The sequence below is a fragment of the Archocentrus centrarchus genome, chromosome 13 (assembly GCF_007364275.1).
Source record: "Archocentrus centrarchus isolate MPI-CPG fArcCen1 chromosome 13, fArcCen1, whole genome shotgun sequence".
NCBI classification, from domain to species: Eukaryota; Metazoa; Chordata; class Actinopteri; order Cichliformes; family Cichlidae; genus Archocentrus; species Archocentrus centrarchus.
The window spans coordinates 5647996-5668050 of NC_044358.1; the positions used below are offsets into that span (position 1 = coordinate 5647996).

General features: G+C 40.0%; 2 protein-coding genes across 2 annotated transcripts in view; one reads left to right on the forward strand and one right to left on the reverse strand.

The window, feature by feature from the left end:
• The window catches only part of nlk2 (nemo-like kinase, type 2), a 34835-nt gene extending 25511 nt beyond the window's left edge, over nucleotides 1-9324 (forward strand). The window contains exons 6-11 of the mRNA XM_030743842.1: nucleotides 661-870; nucleotides 1105-1206; nucleotides 4700-4786; nucleotides 5414-5612; nucleotides 6251-6344; nucleotides 8986-9324. Of these exons, the coding sequence (XP_030599702.1) occupies nucleotides 661-870; nucleotides 1105-1206; nucleotides 4700-4786; nucleotides 5414-5612; nucleotides 6251-6344; nucleotides 8986-9040 (747 nt within the window). The 3' untranslated portion in view covers nucleotides 9041-9324. The remainder of the gene's footprint in view (nucleotides 1-660; nucleotides 871-1104; nucleotides 1207-4699; nucleotides 4787-5413; nucleotides 5613-6250; nucleotides 6345-8985) is intronic.
• Nucleotides 9325-15572: 6248 nt separating this feature from the next.
• Nucleotides 15573-20055, reverse strand: part of nherf4a (NHERF family PDZ scaffold protein 4a) — a 34884-nt gene continuing 30401 nt past the window's right edge. The window contains exon 11 of the mRNA XM_030745218.1: nucleotides 15573-15845. Coding sequence (XP_030601078.1) covers nucleotides 15813-15845 — 33 coding nt within the window. The 3' untranslated portion in view covers nucleotides 15573-15812. The remainder of the gene's footprint in view (nucleotides 15846-20055) is intronic.

The window sequence follows — 20055 nt, forward strand, 5'->3', positions numbered from 1 at the left end:
GTTCAAGCTAGCCATAAACTGGAAATGTTTGGAACACCAGTGTCACTGTCCACAATGAAGCAAGTTTTAAATTGCCATGGACTGAGAGGGTGCTGACTAAAAGAGGCACCTGCTACAAAATCAACACCTTCAAGCTCAACAGAAATTTGCAGCTGTCCACATAGATGAGCTAAATACCTTCTGGAGAACAGTTTAATGGTCAGACAAGACAAAGATTGAGCTGTTTGGCCACAGTGATGACAGGTATGTTTGGAAGAGTAAAGGTGAGGCTTTCAAACCTAAGATCTACTGTACCAGCTGTCAAGCAATGCTGGTGGAAGCATCACGCTCTGGGTCTGTTCTGCTGACAGTACTGGTACACTGTGCAAAGCGGATGGAATCATGAAGGAGGAGGACTACCTCCAAATCTTTAAACAGCTGAAACTTGGACACAATTGGCTGTTCTAACAAGCAGGCTGACATTAAGCTTCTGTAATGGCCTTCATTCACATTTGGGATTGGGGTCCTGTGAACTGTTTGAAATGTTTGGGTCTTTATTCAGTGTGGCTGTAGTTAGGCTACTGACTAATATGTCATAGTTTAATCAGTACAGTACCTCTGTAGCACAGTGAAGAAAGCTGTGCCACACTGTAGCAGTAATCTCTGAATGCTATCTTTCAGATCTGTGATTTTGGCCTCGCCCGAGTGGAGGAATCAGATGAATCACGGCACATGACTCAGGAAGTGGTGACACAGTATTACCGAGCTCCAGAGATCCTAATGGGGAGCCGCCACTACTCCAACTCTATTGATATCTGGTCTGTAGGCTGCATCTTTGCTGAGCTGCTGGGGCGACGCATCCTCTTCCAAGCCCAAAGTCCTATTCAGCAGGTAACTGCTACTCTATTTAAATAACATAACATGATATAATCAGCAAGGCACTGGAAATTCTAGGCAGGAAGGATTTTGATTCAGAACAGTAAAGGCATCTGTTCTTTTATCAAGTGATAAAATTGAACTGTTTGTTACTGATCACTGCCAGGATTTATTACTTTAAAGAAACGCAGTTGTGCAGGAACTGTCCTGTCTCACTATACTGTCTGTGATGTGTGTGCATTTGTGTAGCTGGATTTAATCACTGACCTGTTGGGGACTCCTTCTATGGAGGCGATGAGGACGGCATGTGAAGGCGCTCGTGCACATATTCTCAGAGGACCTCACAAACAGGTCAAACAGTCTTTTTTTGGCATCTGTTCTTTGTGAAAAAATAGAATGGTACTGATGGATGTTGGAAAAGGAGAATATTTTTGTGCAAGAACCAAAACAGCATTCTTATGTTTCAGTTTATCATATCAGTAAAACAGGGTTCAGCATTTCTTACTCATTGTATTTTTTCTAACTGTCACATCTAGGCTGGTATTGTTTTTGCTCTGTGTGTGCCGTCATGGCAAAATGTGGTCCAGAAAGCAGTGCCAGAGTGGCACACTGGTGCAGTGGTTTGCACGGTCACCTCACAACCTGCCAGCTGCTTGGGGCCTTTGAGTGTGGAGTTTGCATGTTGTTCCTGTGACTTCCTCTGTTTTCCTCCTACAGCCTATTGGGTTAATTGATGATGGTACATTAAGTAGTAGAGATGCTCTGACCCTGACCAGCCAGGCACTGGAATTTTTTTTATCCCACAATGGGCAATTCAGTTTGACAGCCCACCATCGTATTAATTAAATAAATAATAAATATTGGAAATGAATAAACACTTTACAAGTAATCATACAGAAGTAATCATAACATTCAACATACAGTTTGTCAGTGACAAAAACAACCCCACAGATGTAGTTATGCATAAGCAAATGAAAATAAGAACAAACTACCACGTTAACATTTAGCAGCCTAATGGAAGAAAATTTGAGTAGTGGTTTGTTTTTCCTCAAGGCTGCATGATAGTGCTGAGCTGAGGGCAATAAAATATACTGCCCCCCGCGACCCTGAACAGCATAAGTGGAAGAGGATGGATGGATAGTTTTTTGGCCCCCACATGCTTGTGTGCATGCCTGACAAGATCGGGGCTCCTAATGAGATGACGGATGGTGTCCTGGGGGATCTCCTTCCAAATGTGGACCATGGTATCACTGAGCTCCTGGACAGTCTGAGGTGCAACCTAGAGGCATCGGAGTGTTCTATTGGATTTAGATGAGGTTCCTAAAGGAACTGCCTGCATACTCTCACCACATGAGGCTGGGCATTGTTGTGCACCAGGAGGAACCCGGGAGCCGCTGCACCAGCATAGGGTCTGACAATAGGTCCAAGGATTTTATCCCAATACCTGATGGCAGTCAGGATAATGTTGCCCAGCCTGTAGAGGTCTGTGTGTTCCTCTATGGATATGCCTCCCCAGACCATCACTGACCCACCACCAAGCCGGTCGTGCTAATCAATGTTACAGGTAGCATAATGTTCTCCACAGCTTCTCCAGACCCTTTCACCTCTGTCACATGTGTTCAGGGTGAACCTGCTCACCAGTGGTGGACCTGCAATTCTGGTACTCCATGGCAAATGCCAATCAGGTTCCACGATGCCGGGCAGTGAGCAAGGAGCCCACTAGAGGATGTCGGGCCCTCAGGCCACCCTTATGAAATCTGTTTCTGATTGTTTGGTCAGAGACATTCACACCAGTGGCTTTCAGGAGGTTAGGGTTTTGTAGGACTCTGGCAGGCCACTGGTGATACTGGCTTTTGGCTTACCTCTTTCTTTCTGGAAACCAGTGATTAATTCCTTAGTCTTAGTCGCATTTAGGTCAAGGAAATATTGCACCATTTCACAAATGCAGGCAAGACACCATCATGATCTGACTGTGAGCTCTGAAGAAGAGACAGCAGGAAAAAAAACTGTTCTGTTGAGAAGTCCTGCAGCTGTTTGTGTACATGATGAAAAGAGGAGTGAAACTGTCAACTATTCCAGGTCAGCAGTGCATGTCTCTTCCCTGACCTTTACAATATTACAGTACCTTTTTGTTTACATAAAAACACACTCCCCCTCCTTGGCTTTTCCTGGTAATCTCTTGTGACCAGTCCAGACAGATTGGTTTTTCAAACCCACTCATTATCAGATCCTTGTCACTAATTAGTTCAAGGAGTTTGTTCACTCTAAATTAAATGTGTTTGAGTAATTAAAAAATCCATTATCAGTGAAGCTGTAATAACAGGATTCTTCATGGTAATTAGTAAATTAAGAGCATTTTAATCCACTGGAGCTAAAACCTTCAATACTTCTTAAATGTGAACCATAAGATTTATCTGAAAAAAAGGGTTAGTATAACATTTTTTAGTCATAATGCTGAATATACACTGATCATAATTTACCTTACTTATTTAATTGATGATAAAGCTGGAGTCCTGTCTTGTGTCTATAGGCTGTTACATCATAATTTTTACAATAGAATTTATTCAGCTGTAACCTGATAAACAAAATGCAACAGACAAAATGTGAATATGAAAATGAACAAAAATTGCCATAAATCAGCTAAACCCTGGCTCATGGCTTTGGGCTTTGTCGAGTCCACTTGCCATAACTGGGCTATAAATTCTAAGAGTAGTCCATCCTAGACCCAGATGTGTGTATCTGGATTTGACTACTATATTTGAACCTAACATGCTGTCTGAAAGCATGAAGACTAACTGCAGCCTGTATTCAAAAACAAATTTTTAGACTAGGCATTTAATCCAGCTATGAAATGTTAAAGTGGTCTTCATCCTAAATAGGAGGAGGGCAGGAACTCAGCAGGAGGGGAGGAGTCAGAGAGGAGCTCAGGGTGTGTTAAAGCAAACCAATCAGCAAGCAGGTTAGGTGTCTGTCACCCTGGCACCTGATCCATAGTTTAAGTTACCCCTCTTTCTGGAAAGGAAAACCCAGAGCTTTTGCTTCATTCTGCAGTTTTTTTTTTTTTTGTTTTTTGTTTTTTTCGCCTTGCAGCCAGAGGGTTGCTGGTTCGAGCCCCTGTCACTGCGCTGCATTGTATCTCTGGGCAAGACACATAAACCACATTGCCTCATGGTAGCGCCGGTCTCTGGCTGCATGACTGCAGATGCTCGTCTCTGGATGAGTGATCTGGAAAGATCATTTCATTTTGTGCACAATGACAATGAGTTGAATCTAACATCTGAGAGCATTGTTTCTGTTACACTTCCTCCCCCTGAGGTAAAATCTGCCGTGGTCCAGGGTTCTTGCACTGTTGGCATGTTTTATAAATTTCCCTCCTCCTTCCCTCCATATACGTACAGAGCTGTACAGAAAGATAATAATGTGGACGCATAAATGGGGTGTGTGCTTGTTGCCACACCTTCTGTGACCAGTAAGATCATTTCTAAATGTTTGGGGAGAAAAAGGGAAATATGATTTTTTTTTTTTCATTTTTATGGATATCCAAAAACTGAAAACTTTGCAGGGTGTGGCTGTTTTCTAAAAATTATGTTTACCAGGTTTTCCTATAATTAGTCACTTTGTTGCAGTGTCTCATAATAATATGCGTGAGGATGTTTAAGCATTATGAATATATTTTGTTGGTCATTTAGCAATTGGAAAGCTGATTATTTAAGATTCATATACAGTTTCAGTGGGCTTACTCACTTGTTCCACTTGGACTTTTGAGAAACACACATATATAAGATGTGCCAGAAGCTGAAAGAGGGCAAGACTGTAAATGTTGTGATGTTTGTTTCCTCTGTAGCCATCCCTTCCTGTTCTATACACACTGTCCAGCCAAGCGACCCATGAAGCAGTGCACCTCCTCTGCAGAATGCTGGTGTTTGATCCGGTGAGGCATTCTCATATATAATCATTTGCATTATGCTTCATAAATCAATGAAACCGTTTCACTAAGTTGCTTAAGTAGAATAATGAATGTGTGCTATAGTGTTTATATAGTGTATACAGCATGTGTCAACTTTTACCACAGTTTAAATCCAATTCAACCTACTGAAGCCCATTTCCATGAGCTCTGACCAAAGCAGGGGCATCCTTAATCAGTCCATGAGATCCTTTTTCCTGTGTTTCCATCTTTGTCTCAATTTACTGTCATCCGTTAAAGGAAAAAAAACACGTAGAACAAACATCACAGAGTACTTTGCCTAAAGCAGATGGTGAGAGTCTTCAAACTTGGCCTTGACACTGATGATTACTGTGGCTTAACAGTCTCATTTTGAGATAATTATATGATCATCCAAGTCCATTAAAGGTTCTGTATATCTGTAATGTGGTACTCACTGGCCTCACTGTTCTGTTGGCCCCCTCCACATTAATAGTAGGGATGTGACTGTTCACTCATTAACAGTTACCATTCAGTGATTTTCACTTCAGTCAGCTTATTCTTTCTTGCCTGTATTCCAAAGGTAAGGTGAATAAAAAATGTTTAACACATTTAACTTGTGCTTGTGGTCTCCAGTCAAAGAGGATTTCAGCCAAAGATGCCCTGGCTCACCCTTACTTAGACGAGGGTCGACTTCGCTACCACACGTGCATGTGCAAATGCTGCTACACCACATCCTCTGGTCGTGTGTACACCAGTGACTTTGAGCCTGTCACTAATGCCAAGTTTGATGATGGCTTTGAGAAGAATCTGAGCTCTGTAAGACAAGTCAAAGGTAAATCGGTTTGCTACTGTACTGTTTGCACACATACAAGACACTAAAACATTAAAAGAAATGAATACTGCAGCGCTGGCTCTGGGAAAAGACGCTGAGAATTGACCGAGACTTGGGTCAAAAATTTGAGTCTGCTTCTTCCTTATGTAGCAAAGAACGTTTTAAACCAACTGCCATATCGATGGAAATCATCAAAACTATAATGCAAACCTATTCGCTGTTGGCACCATGATGAATGGCAGTGTGCACCAAAAGTGATGTCACAGCTGCTGGTGTTGTTTCAGCTTGTCATTCATCTCTTGAATTCCAATGGTGTTGGTCTTTAGCACTGTTTCAATGATAGATCAGCGCAGGAGCTCAAAGCCCCGCGTTGTTCAGAGGGAGATGCAGCGTGAAAAGACGAGACTGTCGAGAGAAAACTTGAATCTTGTTTGACTTCTTCTACTCGTGCACCAGTTCTGATTCAGAAGGTTTTTTTTTTCCCCTCATCGTTCAGGTGAAGACTGCAGCTGTGTAAGAACGACAAAGGAAGCATCATTTTGAGCTTCATGTAACCATAGGGAATATCTTAAAAAGCTTTGATAATGACTTGAGGTTAGGAGCATTTTTAAATGCTGGTCTGTGTGTTTCTCTTACAGAAATTATCCATCAGTTCATTTTGGAGCAGCAAAAGGGAAGTCGAGTACCGCTCTGCATCAACCCTCAGTCGGCTGCTTTCAAAAGCTTCATCAGGTAGGAGACTCAGTACTTGTTGGTATGAAACACCTTAGTACTAAATATTATGTACATGAGTTATGCATACAGTATCGTGCAAAAGTCTTGAGCCAGCCCTCATTTCTTTGTTTTGCTTCCAGGGAGCCAGACTTTCTTGTGCTCTTGAGCAATAGCTTTCCAGGCTTTCTAAAGGTTTTCTTGGGACAGTGGCTGTTTGTTCCCTCATTTTCATTCCAGTTCCTGATCATTTTCAGAGGAATGTTTTTGTTATTGTTTATTATTATTAAGTGACTTAACTTCAAGCAATAAAAAAAGGCACCTATAACTCAAAGGAGAACCAGTGTTGTGTCTACACATAACAGACAACTTTGCAAAGAACCTATTTTAAATTGTATTTGTAAGCCGCTTGTTACTAGCAGCCTGGCACAAAAAAAGCAGCGTATGAGATACATCTGGCCCTTGAGTTGATTCATATCTACCAAATCCTCATCAGAAATCTCAGTGGAAAGGAGGCTGTCAAGAAAACACTTAAGGGAAAAAGGGAGAACAGGCTGAGGTATCCCACAGAGCACGAACTGCACTGAAAAATCAGTGGCCGCAGATCTTATGGAGCAATTAATCCAAATTTGAAATTTTTGCTGAAATTGTCAAGAGGAGGTCAGGAGAGAGACACGGCGAGTGTCTACAGCTGTGTCTAAACACGGAATCTTGGTCATGGTTTGGGGCTGCGTTTCAGCCTGTGGTGTGTGGGGATCTTGCCAAAATTGATGGAATTATGAACGTGGAAAATTACCATCAGATTTTGATCCACTATGCAAAATCATCTGCATTTGATTGGCAGCAGCTTCATTTTTCGGACCATAAGGCGCACCGCATTATAAGGCGCATGATAAAAACATATGTAGAGTGAAGCAAAAGCACCAGGTAAGTCTGACTTTATTCAACTCATTCACAATAACTCAGAATATTGTTTAGTTGTAACAAATACAGAAAAATACCCTCACATTTTAAATTCCTCATCTTCAGTGTCTGAGTTGAACAGTTGGGCGATTTCGGCATCAAGCACGCCGGGTTCCCTCTCGCCATTATCCGAGTCAGTCTCGTTATTGTTACTGTTTTGTTTTGGTTGCGGCACACAGCAACCATTTAATTGTTAATAAAAGGGCAACTTTTGAGACAGCCCACAGCGAGTTCTGTTGCGCAAAAGTTGGCAACAGCGCCGGCCGCTGATCGCTAGATTACGCACAAATATCCGGGGCAGCATAGATGAAAATAGGCCAGGAACATGTAGAATAAAATCCATCATCATTTTCTGCGGTTTACTGCGTGCGGTTTCTATTTTTGGAACAATGCTTCCACTTCTTTTTGAATTTATCTCTGGCGGCTTTGGCTGCTTTCCACACCTGCTGCGCCGCACTCACAGCTTGTTCCTGTCTAATATCATCAGTAGAGTCATTTTGTGAATCGATGATGGACTGTTTTAGAGAATTCAATGAGGCCTTTGAACTGATCTGCCAGACCGGAGGAAATATCGCTGCAGACCACGCAGTGGTGCAGTGGTGTGGATGCCTCGGCCATTGGCGGTCAGACGGGAGCGCTCAACTATTTGAAAAGCGTACACCCCCCCCCCCCACCCCCCGTATGCTTTGTACGCTCTGGAATATTTCGATATTTATTAAATGTCCCTTACCAAAGGTGTCAAACTAAAATATGCTGGAAAAAGGAAAAGTTAATAATCAGACCAAAGAGAAACACTTCTGCTAACAGAAGATAGCCACTTACTACTGCTAAAGGCAAGACAGTCAAAGCCCAAAGCAAAGCACACCAGTGATGCTCACCACACTGGTCAGGTTACATCTTCTAGTCTGCTTTACTAGCAGTATGATTGATTGCTGAGTGGAGCCGGCCGTCACTGGCTGCTTGAGAGAAATGGGTGGGAGCTTAAAGGGGTTACTAGAAAGCTTGCCTTCAGTGTTCAGGCTGTGTTCATGAATAAAGATGGTCATACCAAATATTGACTTTCAAGCTTGTTAGAATTGTAAAAACTCTGCTTTGTCTTTTATGTTTCAGCCAATTACTAATATCCCTAATATCTTCCAATATCTCATTTTCCAATCAAAAAATACTAAGAATATGAAAGAAATGAGGGGTTCCTCAAGACTTTTGCACAGTACTGTAAGTACGAGTTTGTTCGAGTGTTTGTGCTAAGCTCAACAGGCCACATGTCCTTTGCATTTACATTTTTTTATGTCACTGATCTCTGCATCTGGGTGAAATGACATTTGAGTCTTTTCCCAAAATCACAAACACTTTAAAACTGTAACTGATTTTATTTATTTATTTTTGGCATGAAGCACGTGTGGATTTAGTTGTTGAGTTGTTCCTGGGTTAGGGTTAGTGTTACAGTGAGCTAGCAAGTGAATCAGCACGTCTGCATCTCCCCTAAGTCATATGCTACCATCATTAACTCCAGTACTTAAAGTTGGCACCACTGAACCTTTAAGGTCATTCAGTTCCAGTGACTGTTTGTTGTTACATTTAGAGATGGATGCTATTTTACAACAGTGAAACTTTTGTGGACTACTGCTACCCACATATCAAATGTTTTCATATGAACTAAATATTCTTAATATTAACTTCACTCATTTGATGCCCACAGCTCCACAGTGGCTCAGCCCTCTGAAATGCCTCCATCTCCGCTGGTGTGGGAATAGCTACTGTTGTGTCATTATGTTTTCTGACTGGCAAGCTGCTAAACTGGGAACAAGAAAGCGTCTCAGTGTCTTCTATCATCTGCGTAGCATTTCACTGGAGAGCAGGACTCGCAGGTCTGCTGTGTTTGTGCTAACATGGAACAAATGAAGAGAGGTCTACTGATAATTTCTTTATGGGGTTTATTAGAGGGTTTAAATTCAGCTAAACTAGAAATGCTCTGTAGACCAAATCAAAAATGTTAAAACCAACTGTCTGGGCTCACACACACACTAATATATATATATATATATATATATATATATAAATTCAAAGTAGTCATTGTGTGTGTTCAAAAATCTTTAAAAATCCCTCCAATCGCAGTCTGATTTCTCATAAAAACTACTACTTTGCATCCTTCACTTCTGCAGTTACACTTAACTATCCTTATTATTCAGACAATCAAGTATAGTTTTATTATTATGGGCAACTGAAAATTCTTCATTTTATAATAATTTGCTCTCTGGAACATTAATGTTTTATTTATTTATTTAACCAGTTGTTACAAGCATGTCCCCCTGTGGCCCCCGCTGCACATTTGAATTGGTCTCAAATGTGCCAAAGATCAGGAGCCTCATGTATAAATGATGCATAAACATCAAGATTGTGTACCACTTTGCCAGGTTTGGGTTTGATAACTTTTTGTATTCATTCATGTGACAGAGGCAGTGCTAATTGATCGCTAGTAGATTACACTAAAGGGCAAAATTGATCCCTTTTGGTTAATGTTCATCTGCTTACACCATGAAAGCAGCATGTTGTAAAGCATGAAGGCACAGGGAGCAGCCCAGCACACTGACCTCCTCCTGTCTCAGTCACACTGACTACTTTAGAGCTTTAGGAGGAGTTTGTATATCAGGCCCAAATGGATAGAATTGGCTTTAAATAGAGGCAACTATATGAACCATATGTTCATGTCATGCTTAATGTGCAGGTTATCTAATTGTTTATTTGTGTTTTGGTCCTGCACATCCACATTATCATAGCTTGCCACATTGCTAATTTAAACAATATCTGTTTAATTGAATTTTATTTATATAGCACCATTTTACAACAGTCGCCTCAAGGTGCTTCTTACAAAAATTCATTTTTCCTGTTTCATAACTCATCGTCTCACAGCATCCTTTCTTGTGTCATTTACTTATATACGTACACCATGACACATCTGTCTGTCGTCCATGCAAGACATGCAGGAGGCAACTTTAGGAAGATACAGTTAAATTGATTTGCTGGAGTGGAATTTGAAACTCCTGGTTTTCAAAGAAAAGCCACATATCAAAATATTTCAAATGGAAAAATGGAACATGCTTCCAGTAAAGTAACTGTCACTGATGGTAATGGTTGTGTTAACTTTTCCATTCACATATTGAAATTTCTCATATGATGTCATGTGCACGTTATGCACTGGATCTGATGCGACCATCAGTTGCTCCGGAAAAATATGTATTCCCCTACTGGCTGGCAGTGGTTCCTGGAGCTTGCTGGTTCTCACTGGGTGCAATTGGTTACAAAGAAAGCGCTGCACCAAAAACCTCCTGGTGCTTTGGTTGCCTGCTCTTTTTAATGTTTGTCCATAAATACTTGCTAGCTACTAGCCAAGCAATAGTACAACTGTAAAAAGTGTGATGCAAACTGGAAATGGAGAAGGTTGTGCTTCAAAGCAAAGGTTGTGCCTCAGTGCTGCAGCCAGCATGTTTCAAAATGCAAAACTTTTACTTTGAAGCTGAACGTCTCCATTTCCAGTTTGTGTTTGACTTTTTACAGTTTTACTACAACTCTGAGAGGAGCTGAAAAGTGTTTGTAGAAGTCTGTCACTTCCATTCAAACAAAATTCAGTGTCCTAGTGACCAAAGCAGGAAACCAAACAAGGAGGTTTTTGACAAGTTGGGGAATATGCATTTTTCCCTAGCAACAGTTAGTTGCCAGGGGGGCACTCACAGGTCTGGGGCTTTAGCAGTCATTTTCCCAGGGACTGCTGTAAACCTCCAGCAACCACTCACAATCAGTCAGGGAAAACACATTTTTCTCTTATGACCGGTGGATGATCGTGGACCAGTGTCTTGGCCTGTGTGAATGTGGTCAATCCCACACTGGCACCATTATTGGCACACTTCCAAAATGCATGTGTCTGCTGTTTTGTGCATGATTTTATAGATGAATGAATGCAAATGTTTATACATGAGGCCTCAAGAAGGTAATGAAGATAAATCTGTCTGAATGTGTAAACCTTCTGTACTCATCAAACACCCACTGACAAGGCCAACAATCACGAACCCGGGCAAAGGGTTCTGTAGATTAGAACAATTCTGTGCAAACTTAAATGGAATCTGTGTGGTTGAAATTATATATAAATAACTATTTTGTTATTGAGATGATTTTGGTGGGGTTGGTGATGCTCATTTGCATGCTACATGAAGAGAAGCTGAAGTTTTTAATAAATAGGAAATAACTTCAAGAAGGAATCAGACTCAAAGCTATCCTTAATTACAGCCTGTTTCACACCATGAAAATAAACTCCTGATTCAGTCGAGTGACTCTAATGACACAAAGAACAGGAAAGTTTACAGTGTTTGATTGTTCTGAGACCTTTGCTGGACTTTGCGCTAAAACAGCTGATGCAGGAGGTTCTTCACAGTCTGGGTCTTGTTTTAGGGGACTTGGCCATTCCTTCTGTTGCATGACCACAAAAAATTAAAATTACAACTTACACAACTGATCACCCACAATTTTTTTTTTTTTTTTATCCTACCTCTTTACACCCTTACCCACCCAGCAGGAACTGGCCGCTGCTGATTAACATGAACAAACGCTTTTCAGAAACTTGTTGCAGGCAAAGAATTGTCATCAGCATCAGACTGAAGTCTGTGAATAAGAAATTATGAGAGAAAATAACCACAAAATATTTGAGAGACTCGTGAAGATGGATAAAGTAGGTAAACAAATACATGAATAAATGCATAAAATCATTTGTTAAAATTTTAATTAATTTTTTTTAGTCTCTGTTTGCGTGGCTGCTGGTTCTGAGCTTTTCTCAGATTGTAGTGATTGGAATCATTTGGGGGGTTTTTTTCTGCTGGTAGCCAAATCAAAGCTTCTGATGTTTGTGCATCACATGATTGAGTGATGGATGAAGAATCAGACCCAGACTGTGAAATAAACCATTATTCATCAGTGTTTTTAGCTCTTTAGTGAGTGAAAGTAGCTTTCTTCAGGTGAGAATCAGGCTCCTCATAGACCTCCTTTTGATTCCAAGGACAAATAAAAATTAGCTGAACTGGTTAAAAAAGGCAGTTAAACCAGCAGCATATTTCTATAAGAGTGTTATAACGCTGGTTTTTCTACTTGAGTCTATGACCACATACCATAGACCAACTCATTCTTCACTGATTGTATTCAAGCAGCTGTTCATAGAAGGGAGAAAGTAGCACATGAACATCTCAGACATGGCACGGTCTCTTCTACATGTTTCCCTGAATGCTAATCGAGTACAGATATGTTCCCCTGCTCCTTCTCATGTGTGTACACTGTCTTCAGAGAGAAGAAAAAACATGTTTTGAAGTAATTTATTTAATATATTTTTAGAATTGTTAGCAATTTCTGTTCTTGTTCCCTATGGCATGCATTCTTCTAACACCTCCAATTATAATTATGTATATATGTTCAATAGAGGAGCAAATCTACACAACAACCTACAAACAGAACCACTGTATAGGAATTGTATTAGCCTGTACATTTCTAAGGCTGTGAAGTTCATTTTATTTTTTAAAACTTGCATACAAATGTATATACTTTCTTGATTTTTACCCTGCAACTAGGATGTATAGAAGACAGCAAATCCTGTAACAATTCACAGAAATACACAGTCATGTTAACTGTAACTTGTGTGTACAGCAGAGTTGTAGATATGTCTAAGAAAAAGCATTTTTGTTATTGTTTTTAATTATTTTGTCACAGCAACACTGTGAATATGTATATAAAGGATTCACCGTGTTGGTCTCTACCTCTTGAGCTCAATAACTTGGCATTGTTTACCTCCACACAGTTCTGATTTCATGTGGGGATGAATTAAAAAAACAAAACAAAAAAAAACTTTGAATGTCCATTCATGCTTTTGTACTGAGATAATAAAATATGCTGCCCCTCCCCACACATCCTCCCACAGACCTTTCCTGCACTCTACAGTTGCAAAGCACTGAAATGTTTAGTTTCTCACATATTTGTACTCCAAAACCAAGAGTCACCTTCCTGTTAGACGTTTTTCACTCAGTGACCTGATGTTCTCCCTATAATGGCTGCATTCAAAGTTCAGTGTCAGGGACTTGATTTGATACAAGGATTATCAAACTTTATCATTGCAAACAAAAGCTAAAATAAACATTTGCAAGGTGTCATCTGTAATCACTACACTGTGTAGATTTTTCAGTAGATAGGCATCCAATGACTTTACGATTAACTTTGAAATGCTTCCACCCCTTTAAAAAAAGCAGTCTTGAAGAGTTTGTGCATAATTGTTGGAGCATAGTGTTCTAATTATTTAATTTTTTTTTTACTTTTTTTCCCTGGTGCTTCAGTTTATCAGTTCGGTTTACGTGTTCAGTACAGTTCCAATATTACAGTATCACTGAGTGAAACCCAACAAGTTGATTCCATATGAGGAAGTTTTCTCACAGGCTGTAACAAAAGAAACATATAGAATATAAAAGTATGTTTTGCAGATGCTCCTCAAGGTGCAAACTCCATTTTCATTATTAGACAGTGGTTTGTCTGCTAACCAGTAGTTAGAAGTTTGATCCTGACTCCTCCAGTCCACATGCCAAAGAGTCCATGGGCACGATACTGAACTCCAAATCGTTTCAGAGTCATCCACGGGAGTGAGAGTGTGTGCCATACAACACGTTTGCATTCACGCAAACACTTCCATTTGAAGCTAAGCTGAGTACTTACTGTCTACCATTCACTCACATTCATACTCTGACGCTTGTGTTGGAGAGCAACTTGGGGTTCAGTATTTTGCCCAAGGATACTTTGGCATGCAGCCCAGAGCGACCAGGAATGGAACCAACCTTCCGATTACTAGGTGACCTGCTCTACCTCCTGAGCTACGGCCACCCCATAAGGCATCTAAACCCAATTGTTAAAATGTGTTTAAAATGTAAATAAAAACTGAATCCAGTGATTCACATATCTCATAAACTCATATTTTATTCACAGTAGAGCACAGAAAACATCAAATGAGAAAATCTATCATTTTCAGGTCATTTTGAATTTAATGGAAGCAGCATGTTAGAAAAGTTGGGATGGCATTAGCAAAAGGCTGGAAAAGTGATACTAAAAAAACAGCTGGAGGAACACTTTCCAACTGATTACGTTAATAAAATAAAGTTAAAAACAATCTAAAATATGAATAGACTAAGATACAAAACAGCAGTAAGGCCAGCAGCATTCACAGTGAGTAGTGAGAGCATAAATGCATATGCTGTACTGTGCAATTAAGACTGTGCAAATGTTCAAAGTAGGTTCCTGGCTTGTTGCCAGCTTGTGTTAGCCTGCCACGAACGCCACGGTGATGCCACGTTTCTGCATCCGACACCTCCTCCTTGATGTTGTCATAGGCAACGGCGTCTCAGGGCCTGGTCAGTGTAGTAACTTGTTCAGCTGATGGACCCTACATATGACTTTCACTTACACACTTTGCTTCACTCGTCACACCATTTAAATCATACACAGTACATTCATCCACACACACTGCTACGTTGATAGGAGAGGTCGCTGCGAGCATCAGTCGTGCTGCCATGTTGGAAAAAAAATGCATACAAAGGAGGCACCAACAGCACGTGCATATTAAGGAGTCCAGGTTAGTGACTTGAATTAACTGAGGTGACACCCAGCAGACAGCTAGCAGCCTAGTCAGCTGCTGCCTATTTCTTACAGTGCCCCACTTCCAGTGTTTTTTTTTTGTGTACCAGGCTGTAAGCATTTTATTATAAGGACTGACTTGCTTTTGGAATTATTAAGTGGCCGGTCAGGTAATCCAGTTTTGGCCATTGACTTCATTTTTTAGACACAGAGGTTGCCCTTTTACTTATATACACACAATTAATTTTAACCTCCACCAAAAGGAAGAAAACATTGATTCATGAACAGTTGACGTTCACTGACACAGAGGAGTGAGCGAATAAAATACACACACAGTATATACAGTATGGCACCCAGTACAATAATGTATATACTTAAAAAAGAGCAGAGATACTTGAAAAAAAAAGTATATTTTAATATGTATGAGTATATCCAGGTACAGTGCTCTACCAAATGTAATAATTATAGAGAAGTCATTAATAATTAAATTTTATTTAATAGGGATTAGTTTTATTTATTTATTTTATGGCATTATGCCATATTGTGGTGTGGACCCAGCTGAAATCAAACTGTGGACCATGAATTTAAAATGCTTGTTTTTTTATATATATATCTGTAAAGATATAAATACATACACACACACACACCTATTACAAGGATTTTACTTAATAACAATTACTGTTAATTCTTGACAAACGAGCAAACAAAAACAAGCTAAATAAAAAATTAGAAGTGCCCAACTGGTGATCACAGGCTTCAAAAATCATGTTACACCATCAAACTCAAAGAGAGGTTGCTCAGCATGCCTGAATCCAGAAGATGTTACCGTGACTCCTCCATGTATGTCTGCTGGTTTGGGTCATTTGGGTTTTGTTTCCATCACAGGAAAATATAATGTCTTCTTTCTGAAATCTGAAAAAGAAAAAAAAAAAGGGTTTTTTTTGTTTGTTTTTTTTGTTGTTATTGGGGGGTGGGGGTGGGGGTCTCATAGAAACACATACTTCCTTTTCTATCCGGACAATATTCATATGTTAATACATGTCGTAAAATAGAATATCATGAAAATGTTTTTTTTCATAATTTAATTCAGCAAGGTAAAATTTTGTGTTTTTGAATCTGTTGGGCTGGCGCACTGTGCACCTGGAGATGTCCTATAGGAGGCTAATGGACGGCTGATGGATTTCTTGGCACTGTTGGTGACCCTCTGGACAGCTTTCCTGTCTCTGTTGGCCTGCCCTTTTTTTTTTATTATTTAAACCATCACTGTCATGTTGGCAGAGTGATCAAGTTCAACACAATCAAGGATTCCCATGAAAGGAGGATGCCCTCTCAATGCAGTCCCCACTGATGTAGAGTGGGGGCATGGTCCACCTGCCTCCCGTACTCAGTGGTTTTACTGGCAATGTGTTTACAGACCACCACACAGACAGCTTCTGATGCAGTCCTCAGGACTGACTGTAGTTCACTAATCATCCAGGCTTTTTGATTAGGATAAACCTGGATGCATTTGTCAGCTGTGACAATATCAGAAAAGCCCTAGCTGGATGTGGATTTGAACCCAGGACTTTCTTGCTGTGAGGGAACAGCGCCAATCACCACACCCCAACAACACTGTACATACTCTACAAATTCAGGAAGCACGGCTTGATTAAAGTCACCAGCAACACTGTGTACTCCCTCTGGATGAGCATGGTGAAATATAATGTCATACAGATGGGAGACAGTTTCACTAATGTTACCATCAGGTGGCGTACACCTACACTTTGCTAGATATACCTTGCTAGCAAGAGGTTGAACTCCCTCTTGCCTTCAGAACTACCTTAATCACGCCTGCATCCTGCTAAACTGCATGTTTCACATAACTGAGGCTTTTTTTGCAGATCTACAGGCGGCTGTCCAGTGAGGCTGGGCACCAGGACACATACAGGTAACATAGGACTATGCAGGGAGATTTATTGCTCACCTCTGTAAGGATTTTTTCACCTCTACAAGGACTGTTCTGACAGAAATTAAGGTAATATAGAATATAAAAAGTGCCTGAGTTGAGTCCATGAAGTGTTTAGCCTCCCACCATACTTTTCTTTTTTTATTTAACAATGAGTTCAATGATTGTTTGTTCCTTCATCATAAGAAATGTTTATCTTTTAAGGAGTTGAGTAAATGGACTGATAGGAATTTTGATTCTGCAATCACTGTACCTATATGGAGCAACAACTAAAGGTTTGTATGACAAGGATTAAGAACTTGTTGATAAGTGGAGACCAGAGGGTGCTGGTTATGGTTTGGGAATTCTGGGACCTTTTGTTCCTCTGGGTGTTTCTTTGGGGGTAAGTTTGGGGTAATGTAGGTTGGGGGTCGATAGTGCTCCCTACTTTTTTCCTCAAAGACTTTATATCAAGATTCTGCTCATGGAATGTGAATGGAATAATGAACTGTTTAAACAGGGTAAAGTATTATCCCATTTAAGAGAGCTGTGGGCAGATGTGATTACAAGAGATGCACCTGAAAAATGAACCCATAGTTAGCCTATGATAAAATACAGATGGAGCCACTTAAAATAAATATAAAAACTTAAAAGTATGTTTTGAAAATGTAAGATAGATGGATAAAACTTTACAGACATCTTGCACTTCAAATTACCAAAACCATTCCCAGCAAACATTTCGTCATTCATCCATTTAATAAATATATCTAATAAATAGATACAATTTAAAAGAAAATTTAAAGAAAAAGCAGATGTAGGTTATATCTGATACTAGTAGAACTTAATTTTTCATTTACTGTTTGCTGGAATGTTACTCATTCAGACCTACTAAAATATATTTGATTTATTCTATGCATTAATTTAAAATTTGATATTTTGGAAAAGTCTTGCACCACCATCATTTCTTTATGTTTTGCATGAGAGAATCAAGACTTTCACCAACTGTAATTTTGTTTTAAAGTGTTCTCCAGGCTTTATGTCTTTCATAGTTGTTGAACATTGGCTGCTTTTTAAATAAGTTTCAGTCCAGTGACTGAAGAGGAATTTTTTTTTTGTTTGTTAAGCTGTTTAATAAACTGAATCATTCAAAAAAGGCACTTAATAATGGGTTTTATGGAGTGATGACTCACACTGGATATTTTTGTTAAAACTGTCATCAATATGTATGGAGGAGGTCATGACAAAAGTGCAACACAGCGTTTACAGCCGTCTGTAAAACATAGTGGAGGCTCTGTCATGGTTTGGGCTGCATTTCAGCCAGCGGTTTTGGAGATCTTGTCAAATATGCAGTTTTTGCATCTATAAATAAATAACTACTGCAGTATTAGATTGGACACTTTTTCAGGACATGTATCTGTTGTCCCTTTCACAGCAGAGCAGAGTATTAGAATGAATTGCACAAAGGTGATATACTAAGATTAGCAGCAGACAACTTATTGCATCAAGTAATGCCAAAAGTAAGCATGCATGTCTGTAATCATTGTCACTATGACTTTTAATTTATTTGGAAAGCCAGTGCATAAGTGGTATGGGCGGATTCCCCGTGCTTGTAAGTGCAGGGCCAAGCTTTGGGTCCTACAGCAGCTTAGTCGTCACCCTAAATGTTTGGAGCGTAGTCCCACATATTTCTGACATAGTTGTTTAGAGCAGAATACACACACATACAGCATTGTTGTATAGTCTCGGTGTTCACTACTGGACTTGCCCTTTTTTATCACATCTAAAATGGGCCCTTCTGGCCCAGCAATAATCAATTCAGGTTTAAATTTCTTTTTTATTTTTTGTATAAAAACATTACCAATGCTGTTAAATAATTGTTTTATGCTTTCATTTTTCAGAAACATTAGTAAGCAATAACCATAGAGTGCAAGCATCACTTTCTGTGTTCTGTAAGCAAATATGTATATGGACAAGTTCTTATATAGCGCTCATACAACACATTTGCATTAACCCATTCACACAAGCACTTCCATGTGTAACTAAGCTAAGTGCTTATTTTCTAACATTCACACACGTTCACACTCCAATGCCTGCGTCCGAGAGCAACTTGGGGTTCAGCATCTTGCCCAAGGATGCTTTGGCATGCAGCCCGGAGCAGCCAGGAATCAAACCACCAACCTTCTGAATAATAGGTGACCTGCTCTACCTACTGAGCCACTTATATATATATTATATATTATTTATAGAAAGGTTTACCATTATGATTCCACTGTAATTATAGAATGCCTGAACAAATCTGAAATGCATAAATACACAGCAAAGCAAGCTGTAAATCAGGGATCCTCAAATCCAGGCCTCGAGGGCCGCTGTCCTGCAGGTTTTAGATGTGTGTCTGCTTCAACACACCTGAGTCAAATATAGAAGTCAATAGCAGGACTCTGGAGAACTTGACTGCATACTGAGGAGGTAATTCAGCCATTTGATTCAGGTGTGTTGGATCAGGGACACATCTAAAAGCTGCAGGACACCGGCCCTCGAGGCCTGGATTTGAGGATCCCTGCTGTAAATGAATGCGCTTCCATTTTCACTGCTCCCCCTGGTGGATACACAAGACACCATTTGTGGTCACATTGTCCACGTCACAGGTGGGGGATTTCATTACAGTCAAGGGTCTGCCATGGTCCTGTTAAGGGCAAGCCAGTCATTTTAAGTTCAGTTCAGTTCAATTCATTATTATTTATATAGCTCCAAATCACAACAGTTGCCTCAAGGTAAGGCAAGACCATACAAGAATTACAAAGGCAGGAATTAAATGGCTGTATAAAGTGCATAGTAAAATCAGAGCCAAATGGTACACGTGAACTAACTAAATAATAATATGGAAGAACATTCCTTTTCTGCACACATCTACCACTTTTGATAAAGAGGATTAATGTCAAGATATAATCCACTCTGGTCCCACTTTTGAATATTTATGACACAAACTGGGCAACCAAAATTTTTCAGGAAAACCTTTAGTTTGATCCCCGTGTTTAGTACCAATTTGATAATTGTGGGCGATTTTCAGGTCGTCTCCAAGGATACAATTCCTCCACTGCTATCTTCTTCACAGTGCAGAGCAGCTATCTAAATTTTGTTCCCACAGAGGTCGATTACCTCGTTAATAGTTTTACATCCTCTGTGCGTATGACTGGATAC